Source organism: Drosophila sechellia, chromosome 2L (assembly GCF_004382195.2).
Source record: "Drosophila sechellia strain sech25 chromosome 2L, ASM438219v1, whole genome shotgun sequence".
Classification (NCBI taxonomy): Eukaryota; Metazoa; Arthropoda; class Insecta; order Diptera; family Drosophilidae; genus Drosophila; species Drosophila sechellia.
Window position 1 is genome coordinate 6,711,443 of NC_045949.1, and position 18,387 is coordinate 6,729,829.

Below are 18,387 nucleotides of genomic sequence, written 5' to 3' on the forward strand. Positions count from 1 at the left end.
TTACGGTGCTTCAGTCCGCTCGATGAGGCCGAAGCCAGCAGTTATGCGCCCAGCAGCAGCAGCATCAGCAGTCAGAGCAGCAGCAGCAGCATTAAAGCCCTAAATCTGTGACACTTCCTTCCGGTAGCCACGTTGCGTATACGCCACCGTAACCGCATTCGCATGCCGTCGCGTAAAAACCAAACAGTTTCAGTGCCAAATCAAAAGAACCAAAGCCAGCTGACAAAAGCCTAGGCTAATCCAAAGATAAACATATAGAAAAAAAAACTTATTGAATCAGTGATAAATCCGTTATGGACGTGGCCAAAATGCAAGCCACTTCCGGTCAGCATCTGCTGCATCCGGCCGCACCGCCCGCCCACCAACACCACCTGCCCCTCGACTACAGCCTGGGCAACTTTAAGCCAGCCATCGCGTCGGACTTTCCCGGACCCTTCCTCACCAGCCAGCAATCGTCGTCGGCCTCCAATTCCGCCTCCTCCTCCGCCGCCGCCTCCGTTCCGCTGCAGGTGCGCGATCTCAGCGCGCTGACGGCCATGGCCACGATACCCTCGCCCACCCAGCTGCTCCACCAGCGCATCCAGATGTCCGCGGACGCGGCCTTGGGCCACCACCAGCAGCAGCCGCCACAGAATCCCAATCCCAATCCGAATCAACCGCAGCCACAGAGGCCGCCGGCCTCCACGTCGCCGCACGAGTACGCGCCCATGTCCGCCTTCAAAGCGGTGCTGCCCAAGAAGCGAAACTCCGACGGTAAGCCGGAATCACTCACTATATTTGCATGCTCAATCCTACAAGCTTTGAAAATCAGTCACCAATTGGGATTTTAGTTCTTGTCACTAAGTGGAATCGAGTTCTGTAAAATTTTGTTATTGGCATAAAAACTTTGAAATGAGCTTAGATAAAATGTGTCAAGTTAGTTGTCTCTAAATAACTCAATTTTGGCTCAAAAGGTTTACAATTTTGTTTGCTTATTTTGTGATATGTGGGGATTTATAATTATTGAAATTTACTGTCAAAAGTGTGACAATTGTTTTTTAGCCAGGCAGTTAGAAGAAGTTACACAATCACTTTACAATTTTTTATTAATAGTTAATTCCTTCGTATTTACATAAAACAAAAAGCCTTTGATATAGAAATATATGAGCGACCATTCCGTCTTAATATTAATATTTTTATTTAGAAAGTTTTTAGTTTGTATTAAAAAAAAAATAAGTAGTCTTCTAAGCATTTCAAAATGCTAGAGAGTGCAATAGTTCTGTTCAATATTCATCAAATATAGATTGTAATATTTAAATAAAATATTTCCCTAAAATTAAATCTGACCAAGTTTCTCAGAGATTTCGGAAGAATTTACTCTTTTTGATCTTATTAAATCAATAGTTAGTAGATCGTTAAAAAAATTCAGTGCATGATATTCAGCTCATTTCTGAGTATCAACATTTGTCAAATTAAATTTTTGTGCAGCCTGCGAACAGATTGGCATAAACCCAATCACACCCCCAACACATTTCATATTCATTAAAAAAAAAGGAAAACAAAGGGGACTGAAATCAACAACACAGAAACCGAAACAGAAACGGTGAGACTCCAATCCGCGGCGAGTGGCTACAAATACCCCAAAGGCCGGTCAGCGGGCAATGTAGGAATTTTTAAAAATTTATTTGAATAATGTGTGATTTTAAAATATCACACACTGGCCATGTCCGAGTGAAAGCCCAAAGGCTGCACGGTGTCGGTTTAATTGGAAAAAAGCCCAAGTTCGGTGGGAAAGCGTGGAAAGCAAAAATTTTTCGGGGGCAGCAGGAGCTGGCTGGGATATTCATTATTCCGTTTGTGTGAGTGAGCGCGACGCTTAATGGGCAAATCTTCTGTGCGGACATGGGGCGGAAAAATGGATATCGGGGATTGAAAAATCCATAGCTGGACCACAGATACACAGATACAGATACGGCTGCGAACGGCAAACCATCGCACAAACTTGTAGATACACAGTTCAGTCCAGTCCAGTCAGAATACACTCACACACATAAGTGTGCTTGTGTATCTGTGTGCAGACGCCGTTGTCATCGCCATTGCTGTTGAATTTCAAATATGGGCATTGAATGAATGAATGAGCGTTCGCACGGGATCCACTAGCTTCAGTGTTGTCCGTAATTAACCAAACAATTTGTCTTTAAAAGGACTTGAAGAAAGAAATTTCTTTAAGAAATGTATTTAAGTATGAACGTATTTTATTTTGCTTGTTCACTAGCTAAAACCTTAAAGATACCCCACATGAAAATAGCTGTGTTTTCTGTTTCCAAACTTTAAGTGGATTCGGACTTTTCCAGCCAAGCTGACAGCACTGACCGACGTGTGTGTGTGTGTAAGTGTATCCCCCCTCTCTCAGTCTATCTTCCTTCCCATATTTCCCCACTCACACATACAGTTACAGAATCACACACACAGAGCAGCGACAAGCGGATTTCATTTACCGGCATTACATGTATCCAACGGATATGTTTTTAGCTCTCCACCGCTTTCAGCACAGACATGGATATGCGGAAAAGCAGACACACACACACGCATGCGAACACACACTCGCTCACTGAATTTTCAATTCCGTTTGCCGCGACAAGCACCCCGCCTTCCCCCCGCGCTTTTCCAACCTTATTCTTTCTCTAGAGAAAATGAATTTCGCTTTGTTTGTTGGAATATTTTCTCGGTTTTTGGTGGGACAATATATTGGTTGATGTGGCGAAAGTTCGCAGGGCTCTTTGGTGACTGATTGGCCCTCCTGTTGAAGGACGTAAACTTTGTGAAAATCTGTATGGCACTGCAGTTTAAGCCTTTGAATTTAATGGATTAAAAGGAGATGATATTGTGTCCTGAAAGTAGACATATCATATGTGGGAAAATAACACATTAATATGGTTTCTGATCTTAGAATTCCTTGCTCCTTCATAGTGAAGTCGCATAATTTTAGTCAGTAAGTAGTAGTTTAACCTCGTATAAAATAGAGTAGATTGCTGTGTACCACTTATCTTTTCAACCATTGAGACACAACCTTGCCCCGAAAGGTCAGTGAGAAATATCGTCTCGATTTCCCATTAGCCAACCACCCACCCACGAGTGGATGATCTTAATTTTTTGTCATACGCCACCGCGGTATGACTCAATTAATGATGCCTGCGACTCTAATGCGTCGACTGAAATAAAATAGAACTTTGACACCGGCACTTGTGAGTCACGAATTAAGTTAAATTATGAAAATTGCTCGTACCCAGACTAAAAGCCGACTAATAGTCAAAGGGATCATGGGTTAAATGGCAGCCAGTACTCAAATTACTTGAACGCAGATCTCAGAGCAGCATTGATTCATTCCCAGCGACGACCAATTGTTCGCCACCCCCCCAAATAAACATAGTTTTCCGGTGATATCAGCCCGAAAATCAGAACGGTTCCAAACGTTATAGGTATAAATTAGAATTTTTGATTTATTTGCAGCGACTATCGCGCTTCTTATATATGACTCCGCGTGCAAGCCGATATAAATTTAATAACACATTTGTTAAGCCGTTTTCAATCACACCAAACGATTGAACAATTAAAAAGGCAATTGGCATATCACATGGAATAAATAAAACTCCAACAATATCTATGAGTTCGACTTATCTGCAAGAAATATTGAAAAACTTGTGTTTGTCAGTGGAAAACTGATTGCTTTAAACATAACTATAAATTAAATGGTCGTAACATTGTGAAAGTGGCTAAAATGCTGGAATAGAGTAGTATTTGGTATTATTTCCTACAAAAATAGGCAAAAGATCTATAAGTACGTCAGATGTAGTTACTAGAAGATATTCGAAGTTGACGTAGCATTAAGGTTTTGGGGAATAAAACTCGCTATAGCATATACTTTTCTAATCATTTTCAGTGCATTCATAATTCGATTTCACACATTCCTCTCACGAGTTCAATCGCAAAGTACATTATTGATCAATAACAAATTGTCGCTACGAAAATCAGAGCAATATTTATGAAATGTTTACGACACACGTCGTAATCAATGGCAACTCATCGCCTGTCATATATACATCAACTTCTCACAAGTAGACGAAAATTGGGCATTGTAAATCTATAAAGATATCCAAAAACCAAATCAGCCAATCGGCCAAATAAAGAAACGCCAAATCCACACAACGCCGAGTATCTGCAAGATACAAAATAGACAGCTCGAAGGGTGAGATATAGCCAACTACGCACACACACACACACACCGCACACGTGTTATGATTTACGATCCGAGGTAAATACATAACGACATCTAAACATGTCAGTATCCTCTGTGGCCAGTTGTAAAATCGAAAGAGTAAAAGTATCATAAAATAAGCGAGCGACCGACCGATAAGTAAACAAGAGCCAACCGCAGACGTAGTTCGTGCAACATTAAGAAAGTATGTACATACCACCGGGTTCAGTTCCCTTCCTCGATTTGTGTCCGACTTATTTTTTTTTTTTTGTTTCTACGTTATTTATGCCCTCGATTCCCGTCCAGTTCGGTTTATCATCCCAACGACCGAGTGTCTACGCAGCCCAACCCTATCCCATTCGGCATTTGGCATTTGTCACGTCCGATGTTTGAATATTGAAATTAGAGGTGCCCCGATCGATTCCCATCGCTGATAGTATGAAGAACTGCGATTTTCGATACTGAATTTGTACCGTCATAAAAGCTACCAGAGTAGATATCTGGCTTATTATAACAATAAAGCGCTCCGCAGACTGCAATACTGATATCACCCACATTTGTACTTTGGACTCAGAAATCACACCGAATCGACTCGATCACGGTCTATTTTTAAAAACAGTTTAAGCATATGGAAATGTTAGTGGTAGTGTTTCATTAAGAAGCTAAGTAATAGTTTTGCTTAAATACTGTTGGGTGAAAAGTGAAAATTGTCGGCTGTCCGGGACAAGCAATTAAATGAAATTTATCAGCGAAAGGAAAAAGGTAAAAAATTGTAGTCTACAGTTTAGATAGCCTCCTGATTTATTACCCAGCGATAAGCAGCTGGGAAAAGGGTGCAATATACGGAGCAGGGGTTTGCGATCGCTTTGGGCATTCTGAGCGGGGGAGGGGAGTAGCAGGCATGTGGGGTGCACACCTCTGATTGATTTGCAGTGTAAAAATAAATAATGTAATTGCAATTGGCGACATTCGCGGAGGGGCTTCAAAGAAACGCTGCCGACGCAGCGGGACAAACACAGCTGATAGCCGATGGCCGATGGCCGATGGCCGATGGCTGATAACTGGTACACACACATTTGGCCAACTGTTGAGTGTTTGGATACGCAATCCCCATCTAATGCCACTCAACTAGTGGAGCTTATGCGGGCTAAAGAGCTCTGCTCTCTCTCCAACTGATATGCTATCGCTGGGGTGCGCAATCCAAATCCAAATCGGAAACCCAATCGGAATCCCAATCGAAATCCCAATCGGAATCCCAATCGAAATCCAAATGGAAATCCAAATCGAAATCCGAACAAGCCAAGTCGAAATCGAAATCTCAACTCAATCCGTAAATCATGCACACACATTCGTGTGTGCCAAATCATGGCCTAATCTATCTAACCGTTCACAGTTTATGGCCCTCTTCTGGCCATATCGCCGTGGCTCTTTATTATTTATACTGTGCTGTTTTTATTTTTCGACATTTCCACTTTCATATTTGCCGAAAGCACAATTTGTTTTTATAATATTACGACCGGCCAGACCCCCGACTACTGTTGCCCAGTTCTCCGCCCTCGATTTAATCGAATCGATACCTGCGAAATATAAAACACTTGGACTCCACTCCGGCGCCCGATCCAACTGATTTTGTGCCCACAAGAGGTGCTATAAATTACGGCCAAATGAGAATATGTTTGGAAACCAAATTAGGGGTACATGCCCTGAATTTTAATACGAAATCTATATGTCAACATCTTTGGAAAGTCTCACTGATTAGGTAATGTAATCAAACTTTTTGATTGTAGGATTCTAGATTTGCATAAGCTGACTCCTGACTTCATATAATTACATAAATGATGATGTTTCTTAATTAAAATTATATGCGAAGAATTTCTCGCCAAACATAAAGAACCAAGTATTTCCAAAATGTTTACTAAACAATTTTTATAACAATCTAAAATCCTCCACCCCTCAAAATTCAGCAGTTCGCGAGTAATTATAAATGAAATTCCAGAAATTAACACCTCCGGTAGGAGCACCAGCTGCCCTCCAGCAAAGCGTAAACCCAAACCAAATTGTAATGGCTGCAAATCGCCCCAAAACAATAATCATCCTTGTGGGCGGGGTAGACAGTAAACAGGGCGCAGGATAACAATGATTTCAATTACCATGCAGTGTCGAATAATTATTTTACCTTCGTCCTTTTTATGCGAACAAGTGCGTGGAGTGCGTGAATATTGCTCCCGGGCGGATAAAAACAGATGAACGTCAGAGGCCGAAGGGCTGCATGATATAGGGTGTTAGGGGGTTGGGTGTTCCGGGTGTCCTGGGCGTCCTGGATGTTCGGGGTGGACGAGGGCTATGTCTATGTCTAATGTGCACAAATTTATGACTTTGCTGCCGACCGTCGAGGGGTCGTTGATGCCACTTTGCCAGCCTCCAGCAGCCGAAGGACACGCCAGGACTCGCCAGGACTCGAGCGGAATCGCCACCCTGGAGCGACATCGGGCACATGCTTAAGCTCATTATTATCGTTTAAACAAGTCGCTCTACGTGAGCCACCAGGAGCCACTTGTCCTGGTTCTCCTTATCCTGGTTGTAATACTGGTCCTTGGGGTTGCTTTTGGCCCACTAGTCGGCAGCGAACGTTAAACGCTTCCAATTTTATTTTCCATATATATTATTGTATGGGCCTGAACTGCCATCGCCCCCTTTTCCCCTGCCATTCGATTCGAATTTGGTTTTTGGCTGGTGGCAAGACTCTCGGGACGATTGCGTACATAATTAGAAGGGAAGGGTTGGCCCGGGACACATTTGCCATAATGTCATTGATTAAAATTTAGATTTTTGGGGGAGGATGGTATGAAATTTGCCAGGCATAGATTGCAATTACATAGAAACTAATAATTGTTAGAGTATTTAGCCGATGTAGTGAAAGCATAGTAGCGGTGATCAAACGAATCCTGGCCAGGTACTGAATCATGGGCCATTTCCATATTCAAAAGCACTTAGGAGCAAAAACCAAAATCCCAAGGCCCAAGTTCGAACAAAAATAACAACGGCGGGAATTGCAACAACAACAGCAGCAGCAGGGCAATAAAAACACTTGACACTCTGGCAGGAAAAGCAGAGAAGCGAAGAGGCAGGCCGAGCCACCCCCCATTTGTATCTGAGTATCTGATGGATGCGTGTGTACTACGTACGAATTTCCCTGGCTGCGTTTAGTGCGTGGGTTTTGTTTATATTTGCTTGGCTTTGCGTTTTGCCGCCTCACTGACTCCGGACTATGGCCCGGAATCAAAGTTCCGCCCCCGCAATTTTTCACCCACCTCCCCCGCTACCTCCTCGGCAGTTACTTTTATCTGCGTGGCGAATTAGAATGTTGTCAAATTGTTATTCTTTTGTAGCGATGCGGATTCATTCATTCACTCGATTCGCCTCAGGCCCGTCGCGGTTTTCACTTGCCTGGCACACGGCATACACGGATACGGCATATGGAGTGAGTTTGAGTTTGAAGTGAGCTATGTGTACCATTACCCCTTTTGCTCCCCTGCTGCAATTCCTGCCTTTTGCGCCTGCGTCAATTTGCACACGCGGAATGTCGCCGGAGTTACCATTTCCCAGTTCCCAGTCCAACGATACTCATTCCGACTCCGAATCCGACCGAATCCCATTTCCCCGGCCCGCTGTGTGTTTTCTGTTTTGTCATGCTCCATTTAGCCGAGTGTGGACCGAACAGATGTTCTATTTAAACGCACATTATTATTATTTCATTTCGACAGGCGATAGACTCCGAGGATGTGTATTTTGTGCTGTGCACCAGGCAAAAGTTACGATTTCCATTTCCTCAGTATTGTCAGCTTAGGATTTGAGACTATCTTCTCAACATATATTCTGATATTTAGATGGGAATATTTAATAAAGATTTTTCTTGAAATTTTAACTGATATATATTAATTAAAATCTGTACCTTTGAAGTCGCAAATTAAATTTTATTATTAATTAAAGCTTCAAGAAATAACAATTCTATTGACCTAAATTTCAAAAACATTTCAGTAAAAAACTGCTTAAATACTATAAATTAAATATAAAGTTTTTAATAGCCTTACTAGTAAAACTAATTTCTTAAATGGCAAAAGGAGAACTCGATTGCAAAACCCTTGTCAGGTGGCTGCTCCTGTCCAGGGGCGTGCCGAGTTCAACCCTGAGCGCCGGCGCCGCATCCGCACACACGGATTTGTATCTGTGTCCGTGGCCATCATCGCTGGCCAAGGATTTCGGGGTGACGACGCCGCATGATGACGCGCTGATGTCAAATGCGGAAAGCGGTTCATGAGAGGGGAAGGATACGTTGATTAGGGTGAATTAATGGTCATGTAAGGTGGATTAGGCGATTGAATACGAAAATAATTACATTTGAAATTCGATACGCTGCCAACTGGCACACATACGAGGAAACTCTGGTGTGTGAGGCTGCACAGGTGGATTCCCTTTCCCGTTTTTTTTTCCAGTGAGTGATTGATGATATGGCACACGATTTGCTCTGATTTCACTAAGCGATCTTGTGACAAATAAAGAGGGCTTGTCCCAATCTATACATATATATTTATATATATATATATATAATAGAGAAATATTATAATGATTTTAAATTCTATATTACAGATGCATCGCTAGCATTTAGCATAAGCAGACTGGTCAAGACTGAACAACTGACGGCGATGGCGGCGGCCGTTGGCCTTAAGCCGCCGACTCCTCTGGAGGACAACAACAACTCAATCTCGATGCTGAGCAAAAACCAGCAGATGCACCAGCAGCACCACCAACAGTCGCACCTTGCCCAGCGCCCCAAGCCAGCCTTCATCAGCGCCAGCGAAAAGCTGCGCCGTCAATCACGATCCCGCTCCAGATCAAGATCCCGAAGTCCCTGCTCCTCGCAAATCGACATGGAGGACGCGGATTCGAACCACTCGCACCGTTCTCTGCACTCCCGCTCGAGATCGCGATCCCGTTCCCGCTCCCATTCCCGCTCCCGCTCGCACTCGAGCAGCTCGTCCGTGGAACTGGAGGTGGACTCGCCGCCCGGCAGTCCGCGCATCAGCTCGCCCAGCGGCGCCTCAGCCTCCGCCTCCGAGCTCCTGATCACCGCCAATGGCGGCGGTCGTAGCATAGGATCCAAGAAGTCGGATCTCTTCTCCGTTTCTGCGCTGCTCCGGCGAGACGAACCGCCTCCACAGCGACGGACGCCACGCAGTCCGCCACTGGGTCATCTGACATCCAGCGGTCTGGCCATGCCATTCAATCCGCTGGAGGCGATGCGCCAGGGTTATCCGCCAAACTACGACGCGGCCATGTTCCAGCGACCGCTCTTCTCGCCCGCCCTGCCCTTCTTCGCCGCCGTCGCCTTCCACCAAGGTCAGCAGCAGCAGCAGCAACAGCAACAACAGCAATCCGGCCTGGGAGCAGGGTAAGTGGAATATCCTTCAACTCAATAATACATTTAAGTATAGTTCTGGTACTAAAGGGCTAGAAGTAAACCCATTTTTAAGCAGAAATTCATTACCAAATTAGCTTCATTTCCCACCTACATTGCCATGCCAACTCGGTACCCATTTTAATTAACTCGCCTCAATTAAATGTGTTTCCGCAGCTACCATCCGGATTCGCAGGAAAATCTCTTCCGTCTGCGCAGTCTGATGGTGCCGCTCCAGTCCGCCGGACAGAACAATTCCTCGGCGGCAGCGGCGGCGGCAGCAGCTGCGGCGGCTGCCGTCGGCGTGGGCGTTGGCGTCGGTGTGGGCGTGCCACCCAATGGCGGGCATCTGGGCCTGCCCCACTCGCCACACCTGCACCACTTCCATCACATGGCCGCCAAGTGGCCGGGCCTGCACCAATTCAGCGACCTGTACTCGTGCATGAAGTGCGAGAAGATGTTCTCCACGCCACACGGCCTCGAGGTCCACTCCCGCCGGACGCACCACGGCAAGAAGCCCTACGCCTGCGAGCTCTGCAACAAGACCTTCGGGCACGAGGTCAGCCTCAGCCAGCACAGGTATGTGTGGCATGCCACCGCAGCGCTTGCGGGGTATCGGGATCTGTGGGGGCCACTGCATAACAACACTCAGAAAAATAAGTTAATTGACTTTTTGGTTTGTGTGTTTTTTTTTTTCAATTCTATTGTTCACATAATAAGATCAAATAGTTTGCAGGTTTTTTAACGATCCATTAAACTATTTAAATTAAAAGTACTTATATAATAGCAAATTCGTTTATTTAATTAACTTTAAAGAAGTGTGCTAAACTATTTTTCCGAGTGTAACGAGTGGTCTTCCTGCCTGGGACACTTTGCATTACTTAATTTAGCCAAAATGGCTGGATTTCAGCCTGACCAAATGTTTGCCTTTGTGGCTGTAGTTAAAACACGTCCACTTCCGCCTTTGGGGACTTACCGGACCTTAATTACGGCCAACGCTCGTTACTGGGACCCCACTAATCCCCCTAAACCAACCCATCCCTTCTCACCATTTCAGAGCGGTGCACAACGTGGAGAAAGTGTTCGAGTGCAAGCAGTGCGGCAAGCGCTTCAAGCGCTCCAGCACCCTGTCCACCCACCTGCTCATCCACAGCGACACGCGGCCTTATCCCTGCAACTACTGCGGCAAGCGGTTCCACCAGAAGAGCGACATGAAGAAGCACACCTACATCCACACAGGTAAGCAGTTCGGTTGTGCATATAAGAAGGGTTACCCATACGGTTCACCACGTTTAAAAGGTTTTATGGAGCTTTAAAAATTGAAGAGATACCTACTGTTTTCTTACGTATTCAATTCCTCTACTTCGAATCGAACAATACCACGAATCACAGACTTTTTCCGTTTATTTATGCAAAATTCGAGCCCCAAAACAAGCGTATCTTTAAAGATACAAAATACAAGCGCAGTTGGATGTGGTGTATTTCATGGGTGTGGGGCCTTCAGCGGGGGGAACGGGAAGCGTCGCCATTAAAGCGCCGAGCGAACCACCCCAAAAGCCGCAGTCGCCAGTTGCAATTACAGTTGCCATCGGCAGAAGCAGATATAGCGAAAATCTGGGGGGTTGGTTGCGAAAACAAGTGGTGGGGAGGAAGGAGGGTGTCGAAAAAAAATGGAGCAGACGACAGCTGAAAGAGCGCCCAGTTAGCTCTCCGGAAATCGAAATCGCAGGGGAGAGAGTAAGCGAGAGAGAGTGGTGCTGATAAGAATCTGAATCCGAAAGAATCTATATACTGGAAGGCCAGCACACGGATACTCCAGCCAGCACTCAAACACACACACACACACACACATAGACGCACACGGGGACAGAAGAGCGAGTGAGACAGCGTGAGAGAGAGAGGCGGGCTGAGAAATCACAGCCGACCAATGAAAAATTTAGTCAAGAGATTTTGATTTTCTGTTTTATACGCGCGCACTCACACGAATAACAAATACGAGGCGCACACATCGAAGCCGTGCAGTGGTGTAGGTGCACACACACCCCCGGAAAGCCGAAAACGGAACGGAACTGAAACGCCATTGTGAAACGTGGCGATTGGAACTGGGAGTGGGGGCGGGGGAACGGCCGTTGGGTGGGGCAGTGCCGCACACTAGCATCGATTGCAAGTTACCCACGGCCACGTTAAAATTTCGAATCTCAAATGTGATTTGTTCTAGTTTAAAAGCACACAGTAAATCTTGCAATCCTTTGAAGAGAATAGAACGTTGATATAACTGCTGAATGTTCGAATGCTTTTGCTTGAAAAGTTATAAACTCAAAAACTATTAGACAATAGTAGCATTAATCAAGTGAAAGTACCAAAGTACGAATTAGGCAAATAAATAGGTAGTAAAAGTGTATAACATTTTGACCTTTATCTTCACAGTAAATCAATGCCATTAAATTTAAATTCAGTTGCAAGAATCAGGCATTTATTAGCGCATAAGATTCCATTATATATATTGCATAAGCACACTGGATCATTAAGCATAAAAAGCGAGATTCCGATTCGGCTGGAAATCAGTTTATAAATGGCAAGGATAATAACCTCTAATAAGCAGACTTTCCTCGCTGATGCGTCTGGTGAAATCAGTGAAAGAGAAATCAGCACCCCTACAAGGCCCCGCAGACATACAAAAAGAGAAAGAGAAATATACCAGACATTTTTATCGTTTGCCGTCTTCGATTTAGGACGTGTGCCACCCGCTCGAACTCCCCCGCGATGGCCCCAAAATGCTCCACTTTCAGCAGCCAACGGCACATGTGGCCAAGTTTGCCCCAACATTTCAAGAAGATTTTCCATCCAAGTGCTTTTTTTTCCTGAGTTCCGCTCCGTTTGCTTTGCTTTCCTTACGACTTATCCTTAATTTTCTTCCCTGTGTCGGGGCGTGTTTCCATCGCAGACAGCAGATTTTTCCTTCTTTCATCTGATGTGATTTTTCGGAGCAATTTCCTCGCTTTTTTCCGTTCGGTTTCTTTTTTGCATTTTCGTATTTACTTTTTGGCGAAATGTTTTATATGCTTAGTCCGTGTTTCGACCGAATTTCCCATTTTTTGTTTTGTGTTTCGCTTTTATTTCCATGCCTCAGATTTTCGTTTTCGTCAATTTATGCGCTATAAAAGGACTGAGGGGAAAAACGCTTTTCAGGATTATTTTATTTATTCACGACTTTTGTTTTCCATTCCAAAGTTCATTTTAAGTGTGTCTGGGGGGCAAAAGGTGAAAAATCGATAATTTAAGCTGAATGCTTTTAAAGAATTTCTGTGCTTACTGCAATAAAATGTAAAATGCAAGTAAAATTTAAAATCTAATTTCATAAAGGTTACAAATGCTAACTACTATAGTTATAAGCAAGAAAACTAGTTCCCTTTGTCTACAAATCATTACACACACGTTTTGACCTTCTGGAACCCTTTGTTACTTTCTTTCAAATCATTTCCCAAATCAAGCCAAAGCAATCTTCCCTCTGTTTTTCCGCCGCTCCACATGGCGTATGCGTGATTTGATTCCCACCGCTTAACGAAAATGGCCAAGCCACCAAATATGTTGAGATCGTGCTGAATTAGACAGCAAGGGGGTTAACTTAAGCATAAAATATTAGAAGACTAAAAGGAAAGCCATTCGGAGGGCAGCCAAGACTTAAAAGTATTTCCGCAATGTGCTGCAATAAAAATCGTTGAAAAAGCAAGCAAAAAAGGCATTGCACTGATACATAATTTTCGTATAAGGGAAATGTATAACCTCCACACTTTTCCTTCTAAATTACCGACGGCCGACGGGATTTTTCTATTTCCTCAGTTTCCTCCACTTTTCTTTTTTGTTCTTCTTTTTTTTTTGTTTTTGGGTCTCGTTAGAGCTCGTGGGTCGTTTTGGCCGTGATAAATAATAAAAGCTGCTCTATAATCTCTGCGACTACGTGACGTTATTTGTGCCGATAGTGCACGAACGTGCCCCGAGCCACGGACCCCCAGAGAAGGCATCCTCCGGATTCTGCATCCAGCTCCAGGCATGCTCGGTGAGGCCAACTGAGAGCCGGCTCCGGGCTGACTGCTCAATTTTACTGTTGCTCGACCTTCCCCGTTCAGCCACCAAGTCGCCCACTTGGCCACCCAGTCGCCCACTTAACCATGCTGGTGCTCAAGGAAAAAAAATCCTCATGCCCCGGGAACTGAAAGTTGAATCAGAGCACATCCCTACGGTCGAATGTTTCACAATCACGTCGCTGCAATTCCATTATATACAACGAAGCTGTCTTCCGTTTCGTTTCGCCGGATTCACAGCCCTTCTCTTTCACTCAGCGCCTGGCCCTCTCTTTCACTCCACCGCTATGTACCCGTATATCTCTGTTTGTTTTATATACACTTTCCCCAATTTTCGGTAGGGAGCTACAGAGTCAGGTCCTCTGAAGTTAGCATGTTGTCGTCGTTATTTTGTTGCCGTCCTCCCAATCTCATACTATATATCTGTGTGTGTGTGCCTGTGTGTGGGAGTGTACGTGTATGGGTGTAGTACATAAAATGTAGCCCAACAAGTCTGTGCCACTATCTCCATACAACAGAGGGCTATAGATAAGGGGCAACTATACGGAAATCTACTCGTATCTACAGTAGAAAAACGTGGAGCGTGAAACTAAATATAATCAAAGTTTTTGTATAACTAACATAAAGGAAAAAGATACGACATTGTAATGCTATTTCTAATTAAAATAGCTTCGTATTTTGGAAGACAGATGGGATTTTATAGATATCTGCACTCTGAATAAGTTCCCCCAACTGGCGACTAAATGACGTCTGCTGTAAGCTTTCAAAATCAAATTGATATTTCTTCGTTTTCATCTGCCATTTCTGAGATTTCATTATGTTCAGCGAAATTTTCATGACATTTCCGGCTCCAGGAAAAGCGTTTATTTCGTAAGCAGCTTTCCACCCAAATCTCTAATGAAAAATTCAGCAGCACGAAAATGAGCAATAAATGGCGTATAAAGCGCGAAACTGGGGGAAGCCCTTAAAAGGAAAAAAGAAGAACCCCACAAAATTACTTTAAAAAAAAAGTGCGACTTTAAATGCGGCGCCAACCGCAGAACATCACACTGATGAACCGAAAAGTTTAAATTTAAAAACTCCAGCACTCCTGTTCCCCAGTAGAGAACGGAAATCGGGAGGGGTGGGGGTTGTGGCTCCAGCCTGCGGTCTGCAGAGATGACTTACATGGTGTCTTGGGGTCCAAGTTGGGGGGAATGCTTCTGTCTGGCGACGATTCGCATTTTTTTGGGGGTTGACGCTCGAGATGCGATGTGTGTGCACCAAGGGGAGGAATTGGAACAGGTTGGCTTCCATGATCACAGAAATGGCTAAAATGGCGCACACTGGTTGGGAAAACTCAGACAAAGAAGCAGTAAGAAGCAACTCGACTCTGGTGATACTCTTTAGACTTAATGATAGTACTTAGTACACTACTCATTTCATATCTAAGTAAGGTTTATTTAATAGGGGATTTAGTAGGGATTTTACAAGCAGAGATAAAAATTCGATTATTATTTTTAAAGGTTCTTTAAAGTGATTAGTAGTCACATATTGAATGAACTACCAAGTAGACACAATATAAGATGTTTCCACTGAATACCTTGAGTAGGCAGTAGTAGTTCTCATATTTTAACATGTTCCCTTGTCTGCTTAGATCAAATATTTAGATAAAATTATTGCGCTTTGCACCTAAACTGGAACCGAATGCGTACCAATTTGGGGACTGATTAAGCCCTACTAACGTGTTGCATCCTTTCACTCTTGCAGGCGAGAAACCACACAAGTGCCAGGTGTGCGGAAAGGCCTTCAGCCAGAGCTCCAACCTGATCACGCACTCCCGCAAGCACACCGGCTACAAGCCCTTCTCCTGCAAGCTCTGCCACAAGGCCTTCCAGCGGAAGGTGGACCTGCGCCGGCACAAGGAGACCCAGCACACGGACCTGCGTGTCCACCTAGGCAAGGTGGACTTCATGTCGGCGGCGGCGGCAGCGGCAGCCTCTGCGGAACTGAGTGCAGCAGCGGCGGCGGCGGCGGCGGGGGGATCCGTTCCGGGCGGAGGGCCACCGGGCAGCCAGGGAGGCAGTGCGGTTGGCTCCGCTCCAAATGGGGCTCCTCCGATGGGGGGACTCAACTGCCAGAAGGTATCGCTGCTGGCATAACCGGGCGGAGGGGCAAACCGAAATCCAAATCCAAATCAACCGCAACCATTGTGCAATAGACGGAAGTGAAAGGCTTCGCTGGGCATTTTCTCAACCGCTTGAAACCGAACTCCAAAGAGAACAGATTAAAACAATTTAAATAATTTTAAGCCAGCCAGTTAAAGAACTATTTCCAATGTTGCCAAAAACTAAAAATAGCAAAGAGTTGACAAAAATCGAAACCAATTAAAGCCAGCACTATAGTCAGTCTCAAGTTATCATTAAAGCTTAATCACATTGCCATCTTACGAACATACCAAAGTAATCCAGAGCAAAGGAGTCCCCATGTTTTTCCCTTTGTGTATGTCAGTTTGTATTGCTGTGACCCGGGCGGAGGTCAGTTAAAAATCAAAATCAAGTTAAGAATTTCCATCAATATGAACTGTGCGTGTCGTACTCTGTGAAATGTAATAAAACCAAATCCAAACGGAAGAAACCTAATATATGAATATATGAAAATAAAAGATTTGGACGCGCGAGGGCAAAAATAAAATGTTCCAAGTTTTCGCTTCTAGATAGTTGTGAAATTTTAACTAAATCGCTGTATTATGCAAACTATTTTGATATTATATCATTCCAATGAATTTAGTCTAATTAATAAATTTTTTAACTTATTTATACATATTATGTGTATGTATGTAAAAACCGCTAAACAAATATATATAAATATATATATTTTCATTTTAATGTTCAACAAACTAATGTATGTAATATTAAAACAACAATTATGAAGACAAACATTAATCTACATTCTAAGTATTTTTATGTTTTCAAAATAAATTGAATTTATTAAGCAAATGTGACAGATGAGTATTTATTGATTGGATTGCTTTCAGAGTGTATTCATACCCCGAATAGTTGGTCTTTCGACCATTATTTTAATTTGAAATACAAAAGGCACACATCGCATGAAGTGTCAATAGGAAGTTGGCCAACCTCTTTGCGAATTCACAATAAAATTGAAAAGGGAATCGCTTCGAGGACATTTCAATAACCCTGAACGTCAACACGAAAGCAGAAAGATTAAAAAATCATACGCTCGTGCATGGGAATTATAAACAAGGATATTCAAACTCGTCTGAGTAACTCATGAGTGGGTGAAGCCCACTTGAACCTGTTTTCTATTCCCCAGCGTGTCCAGGCGCAGCTATCAAATATCACGTACGAGACAAGGGTAAGCCATCAAACCACCTACCCCACATTCTCAATTTTTCAGCCAGCTTCAGATACAGATACATTTTCCATCTTCATCTTGGCGCTGTGTCTCTACCGAATTTGACAATAAAAAAAATATATATATAAATTGCAAACGGTGAGCATACGCTATGTTTGACCCAACTCCGTGGATTGGACTATTCCCAAGTCTGCAATTTGCACGGCGGCAAATTGTCTACTTTGCAAATGGAGTTCAGCTGTAGCCAAACCAATTTCATCAATAAAAAATATTTCTGTCTGCCTCGAATAAAACGGTGAGTTACATTTTCCATGCTCTGGCTTTTTTGCATATGACAATTTATATAAATAAAAAGGTTGTCTACGTGGAAATCGTTTTATTTTCAATAGCCATGAAATAGAAAATGAAATTTTTCTGGAAAAATGAAGAGACTAGTACAAAGTAAAAGGATGAAATATTGCACAAATGTATCTTTATTTCTATAAAAATAAACATAAAGTTCCCACGATATTTTTAGAACATAAGTGATAAGGTTTGCACATTTGCAGGGCTGTCAGTGATTATGAGTATTCAAATAAAAATTAATAAAAGCCTTGTTCCTACATAGGAACATATTTGAAGAGGGAGTCTTCTGTTAATTTATGCAATGATCGATAACATCCTGCGATTTAATCAACAAACGTTTATGCCGTCCGCAACAAAAGCAAAGCCCCAAGATCAAACGACCCATCGAAAGTCGTTGGTGATCGTAAAACATTGATCAATCAATCTTAAACGATCTGGAAAAGTCACAAAATCAGCAACTTCCGTCCAAGAAGCACGAGTTGAGCGAATGGTATCGCATAGTACGAAGCTGATCTTTACATTATTGATTGAACGAGCATTTTTACGATTGCATAAAACAAAAAGCAAAAATTATGAACTCACAATGCGGGTTCTTTGAACGAATTAAACGCAATTAGCCGAAGGTACTCTGCCAGCTTATAATAAACGGAAAATCGGTTCCGTCAGGATCAGAAATGGTTTTGTGTGTTTCCAAAGTCACTCCTCAACATCTGCGTGCCATTGAATTCACCCGAGGCGATCTTAATGCGAATTTATTGCCGCCATCATTATGGCTTCGAGACATGAAAATCATTTGGGGCGATGACTAAAGACTTTTCAACAACTTTGCACCCCTTTCGTGTATCTTCGAACTCGATTATTATGCCGGTCGTCTTCGCTGCGGATGAGCACCAACTCGAACATCGGATAAGACAATG

The 18,387-nt window shown here is 43.5% G+C and overlaps 1 protein-coding gene across 1 annotated transcript; it reads left to right on the forward strand.

Moving 5' to 3' along the window:
- Positions 1 to 268: 268 nt before the first annotated feature.
- On the forward strand, positions 269 to 16,300 carry LOC6611451 (zinc finger protein sens). Its single transcript, XM_002035957.2, has 5 exons — positions 269 to 753; positions 8,882 to 9,683; positions 9,867 to 10,268; positions 10,747 to 10,928; positions 15,521 to 16,300. The coding sequence occupies exons 1-5, from the start codon at positions 294 to 296 to the stop codon at positions 15,910 to 15,912; spliced, it is 2,238 nt and encodes a 745-aa protein (XP_002035993.1). The 5' UTR covers positions 269 to 293; the 3' UTR covers positions 15,913 to 16,300.
- Positions 16,301 to 18,387: the final 2,087 nt, after the last annotated feature.